At 48.2% G+C, this 20,175-nt stretch overlaps 1 protein-coding gene across 3 annotated transcripts; it reads left to right on the top strand.

Moving 5' to 3' along the window:
• Positions 1 to 33: 33 nt before the first annotated feature.
• Positions 34 to 20,134, top strand: Cib2 (calcium and integrin binding family member 2). 3 transcript variants are annotated; one of them, XM_046428046.2, is made up of 6 exons: positions 36 to 227; positions 4,752 to 4,786; positions 14,157 to 14,268; positions 15,920 to 16,067; positions 18,831 to 19,026; positions 19,441 to 20,134. In XM_046428046.2, the coding sequence occupies exons 1-6, from the start codon at positions 177 to 179 to the stop codon at positions 19,460 to 19,462; spliced, it is 564 nt and encodes a 187-aa protein (XP_046284002.1). In that variant the 5' UTR covers positions 36 to 176; the 3' UTR covers positions 19,463 to 20,134. The 3 variants fall into 3 exon arrangements, with proteins under 3 accessions (XP_046284004.1, XP_046284002.1, XP_046284003.1); XM_046428048.2 differs by lacking the exon at positions 4,752 to 4,786 and having other exon boundaries at positions 34 to 227; XM_046428047.1 differs by lacking the exons at positions 36 to 227; positions 4,752 to 4,786 and adding an exon at positions 9,152 to 9,216.
• Positions 20,135 to 20,175: the final 41 nt, after the last annotated feature.

The following is a 20,175-nucleotide window of genomic DNA, read 5'->3' as shown; positions in this document are numbered from 1 at the left end:
TCTGGCCCCCGCTAACCTCCTCAGGGCGAGCCGCGGGGCGGGGTGGCGGGTCCGGCCGCCCGGGGACGCTGCCCGCCGCGGGGCTGGAGAGGGCCGCGGGGCGCGAGGCTCCCGGCTCCTGCGGCCGCTGATGGGAGGCGGCGCACCCGCGGGCGAACGACGGCGCCGCAGCCACCATGGGGAACAAGCAGACCATCTTCACCGAAGAGCAGCTGGACAACTACCAGGTGAGACCGGCGCGCCCCGGTCCCTGAAGCGGCGCCCTCCGCCCTCCTGTCTTTTCCCGAGACCGCGGGGAAGCCAGTTCTCTGGGGTTCAAATCCTACTCCTGCCTTCAGTGCGCAGCCTGACCTTGGGCTGGTGACTTACCCCTTTCAGAGCCTCAGTTTCCCCGCCTGGGGAACGACAGTGCTTTCCAGGTGGAAATTTGTGTCGGGGACACCTTGCTCCCTTTCCCTTCCTCTCTCCCCCATCCAGCCTTAAGCCTGGGTCCAGGCTGGACCCAAGCCACCCCTCCCAGCGACCACCTGGCACTGAGATGGAGAGTCAGAAAACGTGGGCTGAAAGCCTTGTCAGTCCCCACAGTCCCAAGAAGGGTTGGAAGTGGGGTGTTATAGCCCCAATTGTGGTCTTAAGTTGGGCTGTTTATCTGTTGGAGTCTATCCCTCTGGCCCCAACATGGAAATAACTGGAACAAGAAGGTAAGCCAGGTACCATTCTTACATGGCACTTCTCTAATCTCTGTCAGCACCCCCAACAGCACTCCTTAGATCCTTCTAGGTTCCAGAACCAGCTGTCAGGATCCAGGATCCCACTGCCCTCCCACCCATGTAAAAACTTCTGTGGTTGTAGATGAAGCCCCCACCCCTGACTTGCCAGGATCCCTGGCCAACTACCCAGCTTACCTCTGCAGCCTCAGTTTCTCCAGGTCCCTTGCCTGCTGACTGCACTGCCACCACCTCAGAACAGTCTACAATCCCCCAACTGGCCATGGTCTTTCCTCCTTCCCTCCTTCCATTTCTTTCTTTTCTGTACAGTTTCCTGGGCCTGAGACACCTGTCTCCAGGTGATCTCTCCCAGCCTTCAAGGCCTTACTCTGATACCTCCCCTGACTCCCCCAGGCAGGACTGACAGGACCCTGTTGTCACCACTGTCTTGGGAGAGAGGAACATAGTAGATACCTGGAGCTTTCATGAATATTTGTGTTGGCATGAAGGAAAGCAAGCTTGAAGTGTGGGTCCTTTAATGTGGGTGGAGGTAAAATAAGTGCCCCTTTGTCTCCTACTTATCAGTAACACAGATTTCTCAGTTCCTCTTGTGAGGCTCAGGAAGGAAGAGAGGAACTATATTTATGGAGCGCTAGATGTTTATCAAACACTATAGTCAGTGCCCTCCACGCATCAACTCACTTGACCATCACAGTGAGGTGGATCATACGCTCCATTTTATAGGAGAGTAAACAGAGGCTAAGGAGCCTTGGACATTCAGGTCTCACTTAGAAATTTGAATAGCAAGCCCAAGGCTGGCTTTCTTCCTTTGGGATGAAGTGGGCTGGACTATGTGCTTTTTTGTCCAGAAGACTCTCAAAGTTTAAGTGAGACAGACTTTTACCTCCAGTGTGGCCCTTGTGATAGAGGCAGGTGTGGAGTGTGTTCTAGGGAGGAGCGTTAGCAGGCAGGGGAATGCCTGGAGGTAGCTGGCTTTTGCTTTGTCTGCAAGATTTAGAAACAGTGCAGTGCTTGAACAAGCCCTTGGAAGATGGGTGCATTTTACTCAGCAGTGCATGGAAGGAGACATTCCAGGTGGAGGTGGCAGTTTGAATAAAAACTTAGAGGTAGGCATGGGCAAGCAGCCCATACCCAGAAACAAAGAATGGTCTGGGGCGGGGGTAGGGAGCCCGGGTTCCCACTCAGACCAGCCTATTGGGTTACCCATCAGAGCCAGTCCCAGTGTTGGGTTCTGATCCTTTGCCAGGCCTGGCTAGACCCTGCCAGGCGGGTGGGAGAAATGAGAGACATGAAATCTGAGAGGCCCACATCTCCTTCCCTCTGGCTGTCCAAAATGGCCAGCCAGTACTGGATGGGGTGACCCTGAGTTATAGCTACCTCTGCCCCAAGTGATCACCAGGTTTCTTGGGACTTCCAGCCTGATAGTCTTCTCTTCCTAAGGAAGGGTGCCTTCTTCCTAGTTCCCAGGTGTCATTGGTTCCCAAAGTTTAAGCTTCTGTCTAGGTCACTCTGAATTGTAAATCTATTCCCCAGAACCTTCAAACTCTCAAACAGGCCTCACTACCTTTCCCAGAACCCACCGCTGCTCTTCCAGCCATTCCAACTCTCCATTTTCCTTTAGCCCCCATTTTCAGTTAAAAACAAGTCTCTTTTGTGTCTCATCTGGGTACCTCTCCTTTAACCCCAGGGCCCGGCCCTGGTCCAGACCTCCTCAGTCTCCTGGGAATGAGAGGTCTAACTGCTCCTTCCTCACCCCTCTTGTCTGCTCCCTCCACCCCAGCCACTCACTTGCTTTTGCCACAGTTCCTTGGTTCTCTCACTCTTTCTCCCTCTTCCTTCTTTCCCCTTCTATCTCATCTCTTCTGTTCTGTTCTCTCTCTTCCCTTTTCCTTTCAGTGGACACTGTATATCATCATTGTAAAACAAATTTTTTCTATGAAAATAATCCATGAACAAAGAGTTGCATTGACTGCACTGGCCAGTCCCCTCTTGCTGTAGAAGACCCTAGGGAACCATTTATGGACTGTGGACTCGGTGCAACAATGCAGAGACAAAGAACAGGAGGGATCTTCTTAAAATTCAGGCCCAGTGCTGCTGCTGATCCAGGCACCCCATCTTAAGGACCATTGATGTAGAGAGATGTAATAATCATGATAAGGGCCCAGGTTTATATGGGAAGCTTTTGCATCTTTGCCAGTAGAACCCTTGGGTCAGGACCTGAATACTTCCTTTCTAACCCAGGGCCAATGAGAGAGGGGAGGGGAGGAGGGAGCAGACAGATCAGAAGAGAGGAGATCAGGAACCAGGACCTCTTCATTCCAGGTCTGCCAACAACCTCCTCCTGGCTAGTTAGCAGAGTCTTGGCCCTTGTGACTGACACCTTCCAACCTCAGAACCAGCCTGCAGCAGAGGGTCATCTGTACCTGGAAGGCTCAGTCAGGCTGCCTGAACCAGGTCTCCAAGGTATCAGCCCACATGGTTCCCAGCCTCTCTGAGTCTTAGACCTGCCAGGCAGGTTTTTTCTGCCTGCTGGGTGGAAGGTAGAGCCACCCAACCTGAGCCTTTCATGGCTCTCTCAGAGGAGCCATTGCCAAAAGCAAAGCCAAGTCCCCCCAGGAGCAGCACCTACATTTCCAAGAAGGGCAAGGCAGCATAGAGTCCTTCATCTAACTCCCAGAGAGCTGCAGGTTGCTCAGAAGGACAGATTTATTGGGCTTCATGGGACCCGGACATTCTTACCAACTATCCCCAGCTGAAGGTGCCCAATGGAGCCCTCCCTGTTGTGGGCATCCTATGGGCATCATTCTTGGCCTGCCTCAACATGCAATCCAATTGACCTGATGTCCAGAGGTTTCAGGTCTTATCCAGGCCAGCCTGGCTGTCTGCAAGCCTGGGCAGCAGCCATTCACCCTGCATCAGAGCAGCTCTGCTCAGCATATGGCCCCAGGAGGCCCTTCAGGCTCTGGGCTCTGCAGAGCCTAAGAGGCCTTCTTCCTTCATATTGCAACAGTGGACAAAGACAGAGGAGCCCAACAGCGGAGGATACACATAAAAGGCCTTCTCCGTTGACTGTTTTAGGAAGTGCTGGATCCTTTTTACCTCTTTGCTTCCCTCCAAAGCCTGGCATAAAAAACACCATCAAAGGGCTGGGGCTGGGGCTCAGTAGTAGAGTGCTTACCTAGCATGTGTGAGGCACTGGGTTCGATTCTCAGCACTGCATACAAATAAATAAAAAATAAAGGTCCATTGACAAATAAATAAATAAATAGACACCATCAAAGATGCCAGTGGTTTTTACCCACTATAGGCAGACCAGGCCACCAGGTAAGTCCTAGGAGGTTATAATCTGTATGACCTCAGGAGCTGAGTGCTGCCCATTCTGGGTAACCCACCTGGGCCTCCTTAGCAGCCTCCACCCTTTCTTTTGTCCAGATGCTTCCAAGGCTCCCTGCCCACCCTCCTCCTCCACAGCCTCTTCCCCCAGCCTCCATCCCTCCTCTTTTCCCACTGTGTGACCTTACCCATTTCTGTGGCTTCAGACACTGGATATATACTGTTGCTTCCTCTGTCCACACTCCTGGAACTTACTGTCTCCCAACATAGGGCTACTTCCCATGACCATCCAGAATGCACAATGTACCTTGCACACTTCCATGAGGCCCCATCCTCAGGACCTGAACTAGTGTAATGTGGTGGCCATGTGGATCCTCAGTGGAGGTCAGAATTTTGTGTCCCAGCCACCTTCCCGTTCTCTCACAGCTTATTCCACTGGTCTTTAAGACAACCTTGTCCACCTGTGAACTCCAGCTCCTTCTTTACTGTGCACCCCCAAGCATGTCTCACAGCCCCACTCCACCCATGCTTTGGCTTCCCAGGCCAGTGGGCAGATGTGGGAGGGGAAATAGAGTCTCTTTTGCCCCCAGCACAGGGCTGTGTGGTGAGGACCTGTGGCTCAAGGGCTCTGAGAAAGGAAGGAGCCTTGGGCCGCACAGCCCACTGTGTGTGTATGTTTTCCCTCCACAGGACTGCACCTTCTTCAATAAGAAGGACATTCTCAAGTAAGTGTGGCTTCTTGTCCACCCTTTTGGGGCTGGGGCTGCAGCAGGGGTGGGGCTGGGGACCCCATGTGGGCTGACTGTAGAAGCTGGAGCTGAGAAAGAGCATTGGAATGCATTTGAGGCCTTAGCTATACCCAGCGCCTGTCTTGTGGACTCAAGAACTTCCCACTGCTCCCAAGGCCCTGATCCTCCTGCCAGGAATGGAGGGAGCATCTACTCATTACATGCTGGGGTGGGGGGTTTCAGGTACATTTTCATTTAATTTTCACTGTGACTTTATAATAAGAAGATTCTGTTATCCCCTTTTAAAGATGGGACTCAGCAACTTGGCCTAAGTTACATAGCCAGGGATTGGAGACCTGGCTTCTGACTTCAGGTCCCTTGCTGTGTCCCTGCATCTTGGGGCCTACTACCACAGGTATCCCCTGTTAGGGCTCTCTAGTTCCAGCTTTGATGTCCTTTGACTCCTGGGATGTCCAGAAACCAGGGATCTCCTTCCTTCCCTGTCCTTGCAGGTTGTGGGGTGGTCCTGGACAGGAAAATGAAGGGGCTTGGTAGTCTCAGAGCCCCAGGACCAGACAGTGGAATCACAGAATGCCAGGAAACCTGCTCCATAGCCCTGGCTGGGCTCCTTTGCTCAGGCTATCAGGTGGCATTAAAAGCCAGAGAAGTCTCAGGATCACTTTCCTTGGAGATCGATGGACAGGCTGGGGCTGGAGTTTGGTGCAGCTTTTCAAGATAGCTGTTCTGTAGTTTGCCACTGCCCTAACCACTCTACCACTCTGCTTGGACAGGCAGTGCTCCTCTCTTCCCAGGCTGCCATTTCAACTTGTCCCCTGAGGCGGGTGAGGTGTACCCCACTTCCATCCCCTCAGAGAGATAGGGCTCTCCTTCCACTTCCCAGCTCCATGGCTTCAAGTCAGGTTTGACCCTGCCTGAGCCTCAGCTGCTTCTGGGAAATGGGATGACAGGACTGCTGTCAAGAGGCAGTAACCCCAGCGTGGTATCTGATAACTGGGATTTGGCCAGAGCTTGAGTGTTGTGAGGGTGAGGACCCCATTGGGACAAGATGGCTCTCAGAATGTAATCTTGCAGCAGTTGCTCCTGGTGATCTGGTGGCATCTCTGACCTTTCAGAGTTTCGACACAAAGCTTCATTTAAGCCTTGCCACATTTGTCCTCTGCTGTGAGGAGCTCCCAACATCCATTTTGTAGATGCCAGACCCAGACTGCTTTTCCTTTAGGTCCACAACCATTTCCATTCTGGCCACCAAAGCCCCTTCCCCCCAAGTCTTTGTGCTGACCATCTCTACTGCCCAGGGTGCCCTTTCTCATGCCATACTTCCTTCCACACCCAGCTTCAGTCACTCCCTTCTCCGGGGAGCCTCCCGACTCCCTGCCAGCCCAGTGATCACACAGAGTTCTTACAACTTAATGGTGCTCTGTGGGTTTGTGGGCTCAGATGCCAGCTTCCCTTGGACTTGTTGTCAAGTAAGACTTGGGTCTCTCAGGCTGCTCCTGGGATTTCCCCTGTAAATCACTGGTGAGGACTGGAAGAGTGTGAGGGTGAAGGATGACTGGCCATGGAGATGGATCCAGCCTGAGGAGCAGCCGTCACAAGGAAGCAGGCCTGCGGGCCGATCCTTGCCTTTCCTCCAGTGGTTTTACTGAGAGCAGCAAGGTTGCCCCTGGGGGGACGAGGGAAGAGTGGCTCAAGGTTAGGAGTGGGAGTCAATATGACAGACCTTTGGGGGTGTTCCTGGCCTCTTTGCAAATGAGGGACTCCAGGCAGTGAGAGTGCTTAGGGAGGACTGTCCTGGCTCTCTGCAGTCTCATCTGCCCACCTCTGCACCCTTTGGTACCCAGCCTTTATAATTCAACAGCAGAGCAAAGGCCACAGCTAAGGTCCCAAAAGCAGTGAAGGACCTCTCCACACACCTGGAAACACCCACCCCACTGCTTTGTCACTGGTGTATTCAAGCCCAGACTCTGTGTTACTAATCATTGGGGACCCAAGGGAGTAGACCCAGTGTTTTTCCTATGAAGTGATCATGTGGGGAAGAGGAGGGACGAAGCCTGGCATCTGGTTCCTATTATGTGGCACCTTATGTGTCTCCTTGCCACATCTTCAGGGTAGGGACAGCAGTGTTTGCTGGGGCTATTTTCTGGGAGGGCCATGTCAATGGTATTTTAAAGACAACTAAAAGCTACTTGGAGTTCTGTTGCCCACCTGTGTACCTTCAGGGAAGGGCCGTGAGATAAGGCAGGAGGTGGGATTACCTGTCCCTGGAGGAACCAGGCATGACCACTTTGGTTCCTTTTTAGTATCAGCTTCTTTACTCTTCTCCAGCCTTCTCTCTGGGTACTAGTAGAGGCCAGTGTGACTGATCCCTATCCACCCAGGGAAGCACCCCCCCCCCCTACTGTTTATATCTCAAGTCCAGGTAGCACAACTAAGACCTGGAGCCCAGAGAGGGCAAGGAGCAAAGACCTGCCCAGCAATGCACAGCAGGGCAGCAGCAGGGCCAGACTGACCAGGCCCAGCCTTTGCTAGTCTGCCCTCCTCCCAAGACCTCAGTGCGGCCACCCTGCCCCCACCCGGATGGTTTTCTTGGTAAGCTGCACCCTGAGTACTGACCAGATGGCGAGGAGGAAACCTGAGCAGGAGGCTCTTTGCAGCTTGGGGCCTAGCTTTCTGGCAGCCTTGGGTCAGTGACATGGAGTCACAGATAACCATAGAGCTGATTCTCTCTCTATTCCCTCCACCCCTACCCTGGTAGATCCAATTGCTCCCCAGGACACAGCTCTTCTACCTGCTCTCTGAGCCCAAATGGGCAGCCCACCCCATTGGGCCACCTGTCCCTTCAGCCTCCTTGCTGTCTGTGGATCAGATGCTTGAAGCTTCAACTGTGGCGTCCCCCGTTACACTGTGCATGAGTGGCTTAGGAGTCCTGTCCCCTGGGTACAGAGAAAGGCTCACCAAGTTAGTAACCCCAGATGTTCATCTTGTTGTTACTTTACTGTTTATTTTCTCAGCCTTTAAAAAACTTTGTGTAATCTATTTTTAGTTACTTTTAATTTTTTGTTGCACATCTAATATAAATTACTGTAAAAAATTAGAATATAATTTCTAGTATGAGCAAGGCCATGGGTTTGATCCCCAGGAAGTAACACACACACACACACACACACATACACACACAGAGAAAAGAAAAAGGAAAGCTAGTCAACAGAAGACAAAAAATGTACCTTATAATCCTAACCCCCCCATGAAATAATGACTGCTAATATTTTGTTTTAAGTTTATCTTTTATTTTCTTTTATGTTTATCAAAAAGTCAAACAATGTTGTTTTGTAATATGCTTAAAATTGGGGTTTTTTTAGACAATTTGTAAGAATTTACAAGAGAACTATGGAAAGTATATGGTAGATCTGCAAAAAAATTAAAAATAGAATTTCCATACAATCCAGCAATTCAATTTATGGTATATAATCAAAAGAATTGAAGACAAGTTTGTACTCTCATGTTCTTAGAGCATTATTCACAGTAGCCAAAAGGTGGCAGCAACCCAAGTGCCCCTCAGCAGATGAATGGCTGAACAAAGCACAGTATACATGGGAAAAGAATATTATTCAGCCTTAAAACAGAGGCATTGGGACACATGCAATACTAGATAGACCTTGAGAACATTATGCTACATGAAGTAAGCCAGTCATAAAAAGACGTACCGTATGATTCCACCTTTGCGAGGGACCCAGAATAGTCAAATTCAAAGAGACACACAGTTGAAGGGTGGTTGCCAGGGGCTGGGAAGAGGGGGAAGTGGGGAGTTACTGTTTCATGGGTGTAGAGTTTCAGTTTTGCAAGATGAAGAAAGTTCTGGAGATGGGTGGTGGTAATGTTTGCCTGACAGTGTAAATGTCCTTAATACCACGAAGTGTACACTTAAAAATGGGCGAGGTAGTCAATTTTATGTGCATTTTATTACCATTAAAAGTAATTTTAGGGGGCTGGGGCTGGGGCTCAGTGGCTGAGTGCTCGCCTCGCATACGTGAGGCACTGGGTTCAATCCTCAGCACCACACACAAAAATAAATAAATAAAACAAAGATATTGTGTCCATCTATAACTAAAAAAAATAATTTTAGTAGTTAAGATGGTAAATTTTGCTATTTTAGCACTATTTTTTAAAAACTAAAAATAGCTAATAAAAAAGAAAACAATATATCTGTCCCCACCCTCGCCACCCAAGATAACCACTACTAACATTTTAGTAAACAACCTTCTTTTCTGTCTTTATTTTTTTTTATACAAGCTTTTAAAAAATTATTAAATGGACTCCTACTGTACATTCTACTTTTTTCAGTTTACATTGTGTGAGCAACTTTTTTGGACTTTGGTGCTGGGGATGGAACCAAGGGCCTCTTCCTGGTAAGCATGTGCTCTGCCACATCAACACCCCGCAACCAACTTTCAAGATCATTAGGTATTCTTCTAGAACATTTTAAATAGCTGTGTTTACTGAGTGTCCCTTAATTGATTTAGCTGACATCCAGGTGACCAAGTTTTCACCATTTTAATTAGTACTGTGGTGACTATCTCTGAGGCACCTTCACATAACTGCATATTGGGGATTATTTCCTTAAAATACAGATTTCAGGATCAAAGTAGAATTTTAAGACTTTTGAATTTTGCCCACACTATCGTTACAGGTCTTTTTGTCTTCTGACTTGAGTCTGAAACACAGCTGCCTGCGGGCCAGCATGCACTGTAAATATATGAAGCTGCCCAGTCTGGGGCTCATTAAAATTAGCAGCTGCAGAAACAGTTGCTCCTCAGTCCCAGCATAATTAGCAAATCCAGATGCATAATTTAAAGTCTTTTAATTTGTACATGTTGGCAACAAAATTCTAAATTTTAATTCAGCTTTTAATTTAATTACTTTATAGTACTGTGTGAAAGTAAAACACAGCATCATTAGAGTATTGCCTTTCTTTCTTTCTTTTTTTTTTTTTTTTAAGTACCAGGGATTGAACCCAGGGCCTTTGCCTATGGTAGGCAAGTGCTTTACCACAGAGCTATATCCCTAGCTCCTGGTATTAACTCTTTCTTATTAGGAATATGCACTAATTATCTTAACTACCTAAAATATTATACCCCTTGATAAAGTTTCATGTTTTTAGTATTCATTTCATATTAATTTTATACTTAGCTGGTTTTGTTTTATTGCTTCTTTAAAATTGTGAATTAGTGTTTTTGTTTGTTTATTTATTTTTAGCAGTACCCAGGATCAAACCCAGGGTCTCACCCTTGCTAGGCAAGCACATTGCTACTGAGCTACATCCCCAGCCACTGAATTAGGTCTTTTTAATCAATTTTTATTAGGCTAATGTTGATATATAGGAAAGTTTTACATAGAAAATCTTCTAAGCTCTAATTAAAATATAATTTTTTTTTGTTTTCCAACAAGTAATGATGATTTGCCTCCTTCTTTCCAACATTTATATGTACTCTTTTATTGTTTTAACTAATTATATTAACTAGCACTCCAGAGGGAACATGTTATATAATAATGGTGATTATAGGCATCCCACATTTATGGGTTTATTTTCAGTATTTTAAGTATGATTTTTGTTTTTTGTTGGGGGAATTGGGGATTGCACTCAGGGTCACTTTGTCCTCTGAGCCATATCCCCAGCCCTATTTTGTATTTTATTTAGAGACAAGGTCTCACTGAGTTGCTTAGTGCCTCACTTTTGCAGAGGCTGGCTTTGAACTTGCAGAGGCTAGTTTTGAACTCACTGTTCTCCTGCCTCGGCTTCCCAAGCCCCTGGGATTACAGGTGTGTGCCACCACACCTGGCTGGCTAAATATGATGTTTGATGTTGATTTACAATGAAGATGTCCTTTTAGTTCTGCTTCTAAGCAGAAACTTCTTTGTTTCTGTTTTACTAAGAATTTTAAGATTCTGTTGACAAAAAAATAAAAAATAAAAAATCCACATGCTTTTAACATTTTTAATTTTTATTAAAAAATACTTTTAAAAATTTAAAAACTTTGCAACTGAGGCTGCAGCTCAGTGGCAGAGCACATACTTAGCATGCATAATGCCTTGATTTCCACCCCCACCACCAAGAAAAAAAAATTAAATATAGATTAAGCAATAAGTCAGCTTTCCTCTAACTACACTTCTCCACTTCCACCTCATGGGGATCTCAGTGTGAACACATGGTGTGTACAACCACACAGTCATAAATGTATCTGTCAAATTGATCAAAATTTTTGTCTATTAATATCATTTATAGTCAAAGATTTCCATGCATTGAACCATGCTTGCATTCTGGAATAAATCCCACCTGGTCCCAGTGTATTATTCTCTTAAAAACTGCTGGACTTGATTTACCGGTATGTTATTTTAAAAAGAGTTTTGCATCTGCACATGCAAGTGCCCTCGATTCATTCTGGATGCTACTCACTGAGTTTTGGTATCAGGGTTCTTATTGATTCTTTAATATAAACTTGGAGGCCTTCACATTTTGCCTTATGCTCTGGAGCAATTCAAGTAACACAAATATTATTTCTGGTCCTAGATGTATGATAAGAGAAATATATAAATCATCTTGAACTCAGTACCCTTTATTGGGGAAATGGTGACAATGTTTAGATTATCTTCCAGAGTGATTTAGGATTTCAAATTCTTCTTAGGTTTACCTTAAAGAAAAAAATTCTAACATTATTCATCATTTTAGGACAGATCTTTGTACTAGAGCAGAAGCTGGCTTCCCACCCTAACAGAACCTCCTCAACCCTGGAGAAGCATTCTCAGCCCCTCTCCCAAACCCTCTCCTTCCAGGAAGCCCCACACATGTCAGGCAACATGCTAATAGCTACAGTTGAGAGCCAGGATGGTTGTTTGTTTGTTTGTTTGTACTAGGGATTGAAGCCAGGGGTGCTTAACAAGCCTTTTTAAATTTTTGAGACAGAGTCTCACTAAGTTGCAGAGGGCCTTGCTAAGTTACTGAAGCTGGCTTCGAACTTGGCAATCCTCATGCCTCAGCCTTCCAAGTCACTGGTATTACAGGTGTGTGCCACCATCACTCAGCAAGAGCCAGGTGGTTTTATGAGTATCATCCTGTTTAGTTCTCACAAGTGTGACAATAGCAGGGTGGCCCCCATTTCTGAAAGAGAAATTTCTTTTTCTTTTTCTTTTTTAATTTGTTTTAATTAGTTACACATGACAGTACAATGACTATTTATTTTTCAAAGGTTACTCCACTTACCCAAAGCCACTCTGCTAGTGAGAGAGTGTTTCCAACCTCAGCCTGACCTGAGGCTCCTGCTGCAGCCTGACATGAGGCTTTAAGCCAGCCTTCACATTTTACCTTAGGCTCTGGAGCAATTCAAGTAGCACAAATATTATTTCTGGTCCTAGATGTATAAGACAAATATATAAATCATCTTGAACTCAGTACCCTTTATTGGGGGAATGGTGATTTAATGGAGATTTAAGCCGGCCCCCAGAAATAGCCGAGCATCATACTCCTGCACATATACTGTGTTTAGGTGTCAAAGTCAAGTGGGAAATATAAAAATTGGAAACACAATGGATCTGTCGATATATGGATTGCAAAACAATTTGTGGTTGTAGGGTTTGGGGACTGTTTTTCTCAGTGCAGGAAATAGAAGCAAAGAAAGTCCTTGAGCACCCTCTTTTGGAAAATCCCCACTTGGTCCTGCCACCCTGGTTTTTGTTGACTCCCTCACACCTAAGGGATAAATTCTCGGGCCTTACCCACCTCTAGCTTCCTCCAAGCCATGGAGCTTCTTTGTGAATTCAGGCCCTTGTAAGAGGATGGGAAGTGGGCTTGTGGCATTTTGCTTTTCGTTTGCCCTGGACAGTCTCTGAACCAGGTGTTGATGACATACTGCTTGCCAGAGTGGCTTGACTTGCAGGGGAAACATGGAGATCCAGGTTCAAGTCTCATCCCCACTTCTCACTGGTTGTTTAAGTAGGGAATAGGCATTTAACCCTTGAGCCTTAGTTATCCCACCTGAAAAATAGGAGGCTAATATCTACCTCTCAGGATGGTTTGGGAATTAAAATAAGAAAAATAACTCTCACGGCCTGGCACAAGTCAGCACTGGGAGCTGAGTTCCTTTTGTGTGTGAGCTGGGGCAGTAATTAAATGCTGTGCTCAACACCAAGAATTGGATGGATCCCAGTGAGGTTCAGGTGGCTGTGTTGAAGGATTTGCTAAGAGAGGTTCTGAGTTGGGCCACTTAGAAGACCTAGGCTGACCCAGACTTTGAGGTGGTTGGACAGCCCAGGCCCAGGTGATATGGGGCCATACCTGATCTAATCCCAGTAGCCTGGGGTCTCACCTTGTACAGTTTACCTACCACAACCCCTAGAGGATCACTTGTTTTCCCCAATCTCCAGCAGCACTTCATTGAAACAATTCTTATGAATGCAATTTTACCAGCCTTGGGATGGAGGCTATTCTCTGGAATGGCAGGGACCTGGACCAAGGGACATAAGGCAAAGGAGGCCTGGATAATGGGGACCTTCTAAGTGAGATGGTGTCAGGATGCTTCTCATCCCCAAGGGTCTATGCAGCATGCTGAAGTGGTCTTGTGTTCCTGAGTCCAGGGCAGGAGATGGGATGGGAGCCTGCAAACTGAGCCATCAGTGAGGAGGGATGACCCAGGGCAATGGGCTTGGTTCTGATGGCTCCCTGCTCTAGGCAAGTTGCAGGTGGCCCATTCACAGGGGCTTCCTGAGGATGTAAGGGCTGCTGGAGCTCTTCAGAGACCAACCCTGAGGGCTCATGTTGGGGAAGAGGGAACTGGGCCTTGGTTTTGCAGACCCGCAGGAGTGGCAGAAAGAAGAGTGGTTAAGAATTTCTACTCTGGATTTCCAGTTCTGGATTTGTTCCCTGGCCTTGTACATGTCCTAGTTGTGTGGTCTTAGACAGATCACTCTTATCCTCAGCTTCATTTGCTGAGCTATAAAATGGGGTCACAATGCATCTTTCTGCCCAGTGATAAGGAGGATATCAAGTAAGGTGACATGTCAAGTGCTTAGCATATTGCGTGAAGCACAGAAGACTCTTAAGAGTCCAAAGGGGTACAGGTCCCAGGGATGAGGGTGATGGTGATGGTGGTGTGTAGTGGAAACGGGAAGAGTCTGGACATAGTCTGATTGTCAACACGGGGATTCAGGCAGAATCTTCTTCCCTCCCAAGCTTCACAGTCTTGTGGGCAGAGCTGAGGTAGGTTTTCTGGGGTAGAGGCCCACACACAGCAGCATTGGTCCACTGGAGGATCAGGGTGGCACCCCCTCCAGTGCTTTTCCTCTGTTTCCCTCAAAGGCTTCATGCACGGTTCTACGAACTGGCCCCCAACCTTGTTCCGATGGACTACAGGAAGAGCCCCATTGTCCATGTGCCTATGAGCCTCATCATCCAGATGCCAGAGCTCCGGGTATGTAAGAGGCCTCCCCAGTTGGGCTGTGGGGATGGGGAATCTGAACCTCTGGATGGGCAGCAGAGGCACCCAGCTCTGGGTGAATCCTTGCTGCACTCTTTGTGGCTCTGTGGCTCTGAGCTGACCACTGAACCTCTCTGGGCCTCAGTTTTCTCATCTGCACTCTTATGAATAAATGTGGGGAATCAATAGGGTTGCTGTGGATCAGTGGCTGCCCTGCTGCTCAGCCTTTGGCCTGTGCCCACCTGCCTGCCCCTTCATGAAGTGGCCTCTGTACTTGACAGATGTTATATCTGCCCTTTTAGACAATTTTTCTGTCTCTGCTTTGTCTGGCTGTGGCTTCTTGCAAGGTCAGCGTGGGCATCCATGGCTCACTTCTCAGAATTGAACATAGCACAAATCACCTGAAAATCTTTTCAGAATGCTGATTCAGGTTCAGTGCATCTGGGGTAAGTCAACATTTTATTTTCTCACTAGCTCCTGGGTGAGGCTGGTCCTCAAACCTCCCATACATTTGAATGGTTCATTTCATGAATTCCTCACCCAGAATATGTAAAGTGTATTCCAACATCAAGGAAACATTTGGGAGCTGGGTGTGTTGGCACACTGCAGTAAGTCAGCAACTCAGGAGGCTGAGGCAGGAGGATTGCAAGTTTAAGGCTTGCCTGAGAAACTTAGTGAGACTCTGTCTCAAAATAAAAATAAAAAAGGCCAGGATGTAGCTCAGAGTTAGAGCACCTCTGAGTTTGATCCCCAGTTCCAAAGGTGGGGAGAAATATATCTGGGTTCAACTCCACATGCCATGATGCTTTGCAGATGACCCCTCTCCTAGGACGTGGGACCACAGCATTACCCAGCATCCTCATGGGATTGCACCTGGCTGACTGGAGTCATGAGAGACAATGAGCCCAAGCCTTGCCTCTGGACAAGCACCAGCCTGGCCTAAAGAGGGGTGGGAGACCAGGCTCAAAGGGTCATGGAGAGCATAAGGCACTCATGGGCAGAAACCATGTGCTCTGTGTCTGAGCTCTGGGCTGGGCACTGAGTGGGGCCGGCCAAGTGCTAGCCCAGTTGTGATGGAAGGAACCCAGGAGTGTGGGACTCTGCACGATTTGGTATTAGAGAAAGGAGTCAGTGTACAGCCCCCGGGGGAGGCAGTACTGGGGGTGGTCTGGGTGAATTGGTTGCAGGCCTGATATTTGAACCATCTCTGTGACTCCCACAGCATGTCCTGTCCTGTTATCCAACCCTTTGGGGCCCCACTTCTGGCTCCCACCATCCTGGCTTGACATGACCTGAGCTGCCCATGCCAGGGAATGTCTTCTCTTGCCAAGGACAGAACCCTATCCATCAAGGCAGAAGCCTCTGTGAGCTGCCCTGGGAAATGACACAAGGCCCTGCTCTTGCCTCCCATGAGTGCACAGAGGCTCTGCTGAGCTGGAGAGCTTGTTTAGTTATATGATGTGACTGATGGAATGCTTCTATGCTGGGCCTTGCATACTTTAACTCCTTGAATCCTCTAGCAACTCTTTGGAGTAGGTGCTATTACTGTTCCCATTTTGCAGATGGGGAAATGGAGGCTCAGAGGCTTATTTAAGGCCACGCTGCCTGTCAGCAGTCTGCTGATTGCTGTGATTATTTTCCTCAGGAGAATCCCTTCAAGGAAAGGATCGTGGAGGCTTTTTCTGAGGATGGCGAAGGGAACCTCACCTTTAATGACTTTGTGGACATGTTTTCCGTGCTCTGCGAGTCAGCTCCCCGAGAGCTCAAGGCAAACTATGCCTTCAAGATCTATGGTAAGAAGGGTCTGGAGGCAGGGAAGTGGTATTCAGGGCCATCTGGCCATCCAGTTACTGCTGGCTCCCACCATGGGAGACACCAAGAACAACAAGGCTGACCTCTAAAGAGTGCTGGTCCAGGGCTGGGGTTGTGGCTCAGCGGTAGAGCACTTGCCTCGCACATGTGAGACCCTGGGTTCGATCCTCAGCACCACATAAAAATAAATAAGTGAAATAAAGGTATTGTGTCCAACTACAACTAAGAAAAAAAATGTATGTATATATATATATATATATGTGTGTGTGTGTGTGTGTGTGTGTGTGTGTGTGTCTGTGTGTGTGTGTGTTTTTAAAGAGTGCTGGTCCAGCATGGGGGCAGTGAGGGACACATTCTGCCTGAGAGCCATCCTCAGGGGTCCTAAGAGCAGAGGAGGAAGAGACTTGCCCACCATGGGTTGGGGTTAGTGTGAGGAGGGAGTCACATGTGATGTCATTTAATCAGGGCCTGGAGGATTTGAGAAGATTTGTCCACTGGACACATGGGAGTGGTCAGCCCTGGCAGAGGGGGCAGCCTATAAGGACTCAGAGAAACAGGAAGGCACAGGACTCAATAAGATAAAAGAGGTTTGGGACATGATGGGGCTTGTGGCAGTGTGGGTCTGGAGAGGTAAACTGGGGCCAGGTTGTAAGGAGCCATCTTGGGAGTTTGGGTCTAATGCTCAGGGCACCGGGCACTGCAGGGTGTCCAGGGGAAGGGAAGCTGTGTTTTGAAAGATCTCTCAGAAACTTTGGGGTGTGAACAGGAGCCAGACTGAATCTGGGGCCCAGAGATGAGGTGTGGGCCCATGGTGGGAAGGCTGAGCCGCAAGAGAGGCCCCCAATGTGCCAAGGGTAAGGAGGCTCTTCATTTCACCCTAGCACAGCACAGCCCTCTGCCCCGTTGTCTCACTGGCCACCAGAGGGCACTGAGCACTCAGGAGTCTCAAAAGGATACAACTTCACATAGCTTACATTGCTGTGTCAGAGGCAATGAGCCCGACAGGCCCAAGGGCATTGGTGTCAAATCCTCAGACTATCCTTAGATGGGGGACATTGAAGTCCAAGGAGGGGCTAGAACCTTTCCTAGACCAGAGAAGCCAATGACAAATTTGTCCTTGGTATTTTGAGCAGCTGGTGGATTCTAATGCAATGGGACCCATTAGGGGATGTCTTCATTTTGTCATTGTCATGTTTATTTCAAAGGATTTTGGTTTAGATATATCTGTGCACTCACATTGTGTTTGCATATGAGAAAGATAGTACCTGTTTGTCTACCCTCCACAAACTGTGGCTTCATGGTTCATGTATGAACCATATAAAATGCTTCCCAAATTCCACCCATCATCCCTCCAAACTTAGACCCCAACATGTTGTTTCTGGGAAAGGTTATTATCCACCAAAGACGGGGAAGAGCACACAAAGGCTTGTTTCCTTGCATAAAATGGGCAGAGGAATCCAGCCAGCCAGCAAGTCTTTCCAGAGAACTGCCTGCGTGTCCCTCCAACGGCAAAAATGAATCCCATGTGTGCCTGCTCTGGAGGCCATCACAAGCAAGTGCGGAGGTGGACAGTACAAGGTACTCCCAAGGGCTTTAGGCTCTAGTACCAGCATCGGCCGGGGACCTCAGACAGGTCTCATCCGATCCAACTCTGTTTCCTCATCTATAGAGTGAGAATTCTAGGTTTACCTATCTAGTAGGTATCATTTAAAAACTAAATGAGGAAAAGCATGCTGTGCTCATATTGCAGTTATTCTCTTCCTCACTACCATTAATGTCAGTTAGCTTAGTAGGCTAATCTGCAATTGTGTCAGGAGGAGCTCAGTGAAGGGGACCCTTATGTCTAGAAAGCCCCTCTTGGGGGGAGGGGAATTTGAGGGAAACTTCCCCCAGGTGTTTGCTGAGCAAGGTATCCCAGGCAGGAGAAACCACAGGTGCAAAGATCTGGCAGTTGGGCTGAGAATGGTGAGGAGGGGTGGAGTTCATCACCATGATGATCCTTTGTGTAGCTCATTCCTTGAATCATTTTGCTGTTTGGGGCAGTGGTAGTGCCTTTTTTTTTTCAGACAATCAAACCATGCTCCCTACTCTGTGCATATGAAGGCCAGCCAATAGCCTCTGAGGGTCTTCTGCATCTCCTGACTTGGTGTGTGTGTGTGTGTTTAATGGACAGGTGAAATTGTATGTGTTTATCATGTACAACATGATGTGTGACTACATGTTTGACTTGAAGCCTGCCTTAGGCAATGTGGTCCCATTTAAAAAGCAGAGGTCTTAAAGTCATATAGGCCCCAGTCAGAATCTCTGTTCCATCTCTGACTGTCTCTGTGATCTTAAGTCGGTCACTTGGCCTTCTTGAGCTTTGATTTCCTCAGCTCTAGAAGCCCACAGGGGGTAAGGCCAGAAGGGACATTTGGCCTGAGCCCAAAGTTCCTGGGGAGCCTCAGATTTGGAACTGTCTCTGACTGGGTTTACATATAGTCATTGTAAGGTTTTGTAGGTACTCTGAATATTAACTTGTTAACTGGATATTTAAGCCATATTTTATGGGTGAGACCCTCTTGCACCCCATCAGCTGGCACAAAGATCCAGTATCCCCAAAGTGTGCCTAGAAATGCTTTGGGGACTTTAGAGGCTTGGAGAAGTCAGTGTGACCAGCAAGGAGGAAGGGGTATTATAGGACCAGACCTGAAGGAACCCACCCCTGGCCTAAACATCTCCAATCCATGCCACCCACCCCACAGACTTCAACACTGACAACTTCATCTGCAAAGAGGACTTGGAGCTGACACTGGCCCGGCTCACCAAGTCAGAGCTGGATGAGGACGAGGTGGTGCTCGTGTGTGACAAAGTCATAGAGGAAGCTGACCTAGATGGCGATGGCAAGCTGGGCTTTGCTGACTTTGAGGACATGATCGCCAAGGCCCCTGATTTCCTCAGGTGCTGTCACCCCAGGGACTGGGCTTGGGGAGGGAAGATCAGAATTTTGGGGCCACATCCAGGAGGACTGGTCTTATGGTACCTCCATGGTTAATGATGTGCAGACCAGGAAGCAATAGGTCATCTTCAAGGCTCAGATCCCCTTCATGTGTGGCTGGCCTTGTTCTTTGAAGGACCAGACTCTCCTGGGAAGGATACAGACCTGGAAGGTCCTTCAGTTATGACGGGTGCTGGAAACCAGGAGGATAGCTGTTGGTTCCTCTGAACCTTCCTTCCCTTGGGGTGATTAATTGTGCCTCTGTGCAGATTACCCTAAGGAACTGGCCAGGGGTGGGCCAGTTCTTTTTTCCTAAGGAGCCTCTACCTGCCCCATCCAGGACCTCTCACCCTCTCCTTTCCTTGCTCTCTTTCCAGCACTTTCCACATCCGGATCTGAGGACACTGCCAAGGCTGTGGGACCTGGAAGCTCACCACCCAGCTCTGCTGCCTATACAGGTGTGGCTGCATGCTTCCCAGGAAAGGAACGGCAGCCTCTGGGGTTTACACCCATGAACATTTCCTGTGGCCCTTTCAGCAAAAAAAGAAAGAAAGAAAGAAAGAAAAAAACCTTAACGAGAGAAGTGGGTTGTGAGGAGTAGGACCCTTCCCAGGGCTCCCAGTGGTCCAGCCCCAGGACACATAGCCCCTGAGCAGATCCTTCCATCCACCCCTCTCTCCCCATCAGAAATGTCCCTCCTGGGAGGGGACGGAAGAAAACCCAACAGGAAGTGGTGGGGTCTGACTTGACCATGTGCTGGGTTGATACCCCAGTCACCCAGAGCAAATACAAAAAAAAAAAAAGAGAGAGAGAGAGAGGTCAGGCTTTAATGAGCTATATAATCTTCTTCCAAAATCCAAGGCTGAGCTGTGCCCCACTCTGGCCTGTTCCTCTTCCCACCACTCCCCAATGTGAAGCTGTGTGAGCGGTGGGTCCAAAGGGCTCTGTCCCTGTCTGTCCCTGAGTTTGAGCACCACCCTATCCAACCTCCCCAATGATGTGGAATCCTCACTGGTGTGTGCTGTCCACAGATTTGTGAACTCCTGGTAGTAAAACACTCTGTGTCCCACACACTCGGTGTCTGCCAACATTAGGAAATGTTCAGTGGTACC

Source organism: Marmota monax, unplaced genomic scaffold, assembly GCF_021218885.2.
Source record: "Marmota monax isolate L192 unplaced genomic scaffold, Marmota_monax_Labrador192_F-V1.1 WCK01_AAM20220418_F8-fsc00111, whole genome shotgun sequence".
Classification (NCBI taxonomy): domain Eukaryota; kingdom Metazoa; phylum Chordata; class Mammalia; order Rodentia; family Sciuridae; genus Marmota; species Marmota monax.
Note: the sequence above shows the minus strand (reverse complement) of the source record. Positions and strands in the feature narration are given on the sequence as shown.

Excerpts from the sequence above, each read along its gene's own strand:
- Cib2 (XM_046428046.2), top strand. The coding sequence starts at position 177 with ATGGGGAACAAGCAGACCATCTTCACCGAAGAGCAGCTGGACAACTAC. Across the intron at positions 4,787-14,156 it reads AATAAGAAGGACATTCTCAA|GCTTCATGCACGGTTCTACG; the intron begins GTAAGTGTGGCT and ends TTTCCCTCAAAG. Across the intron at positions 19,027-19,440 it reads AAGGCCCCTGATTTCCTCAG|CACTTTCCACATCCGGATCT; the intron begins GTGCTGTCACCC and ends CTCTCTTTCCAG.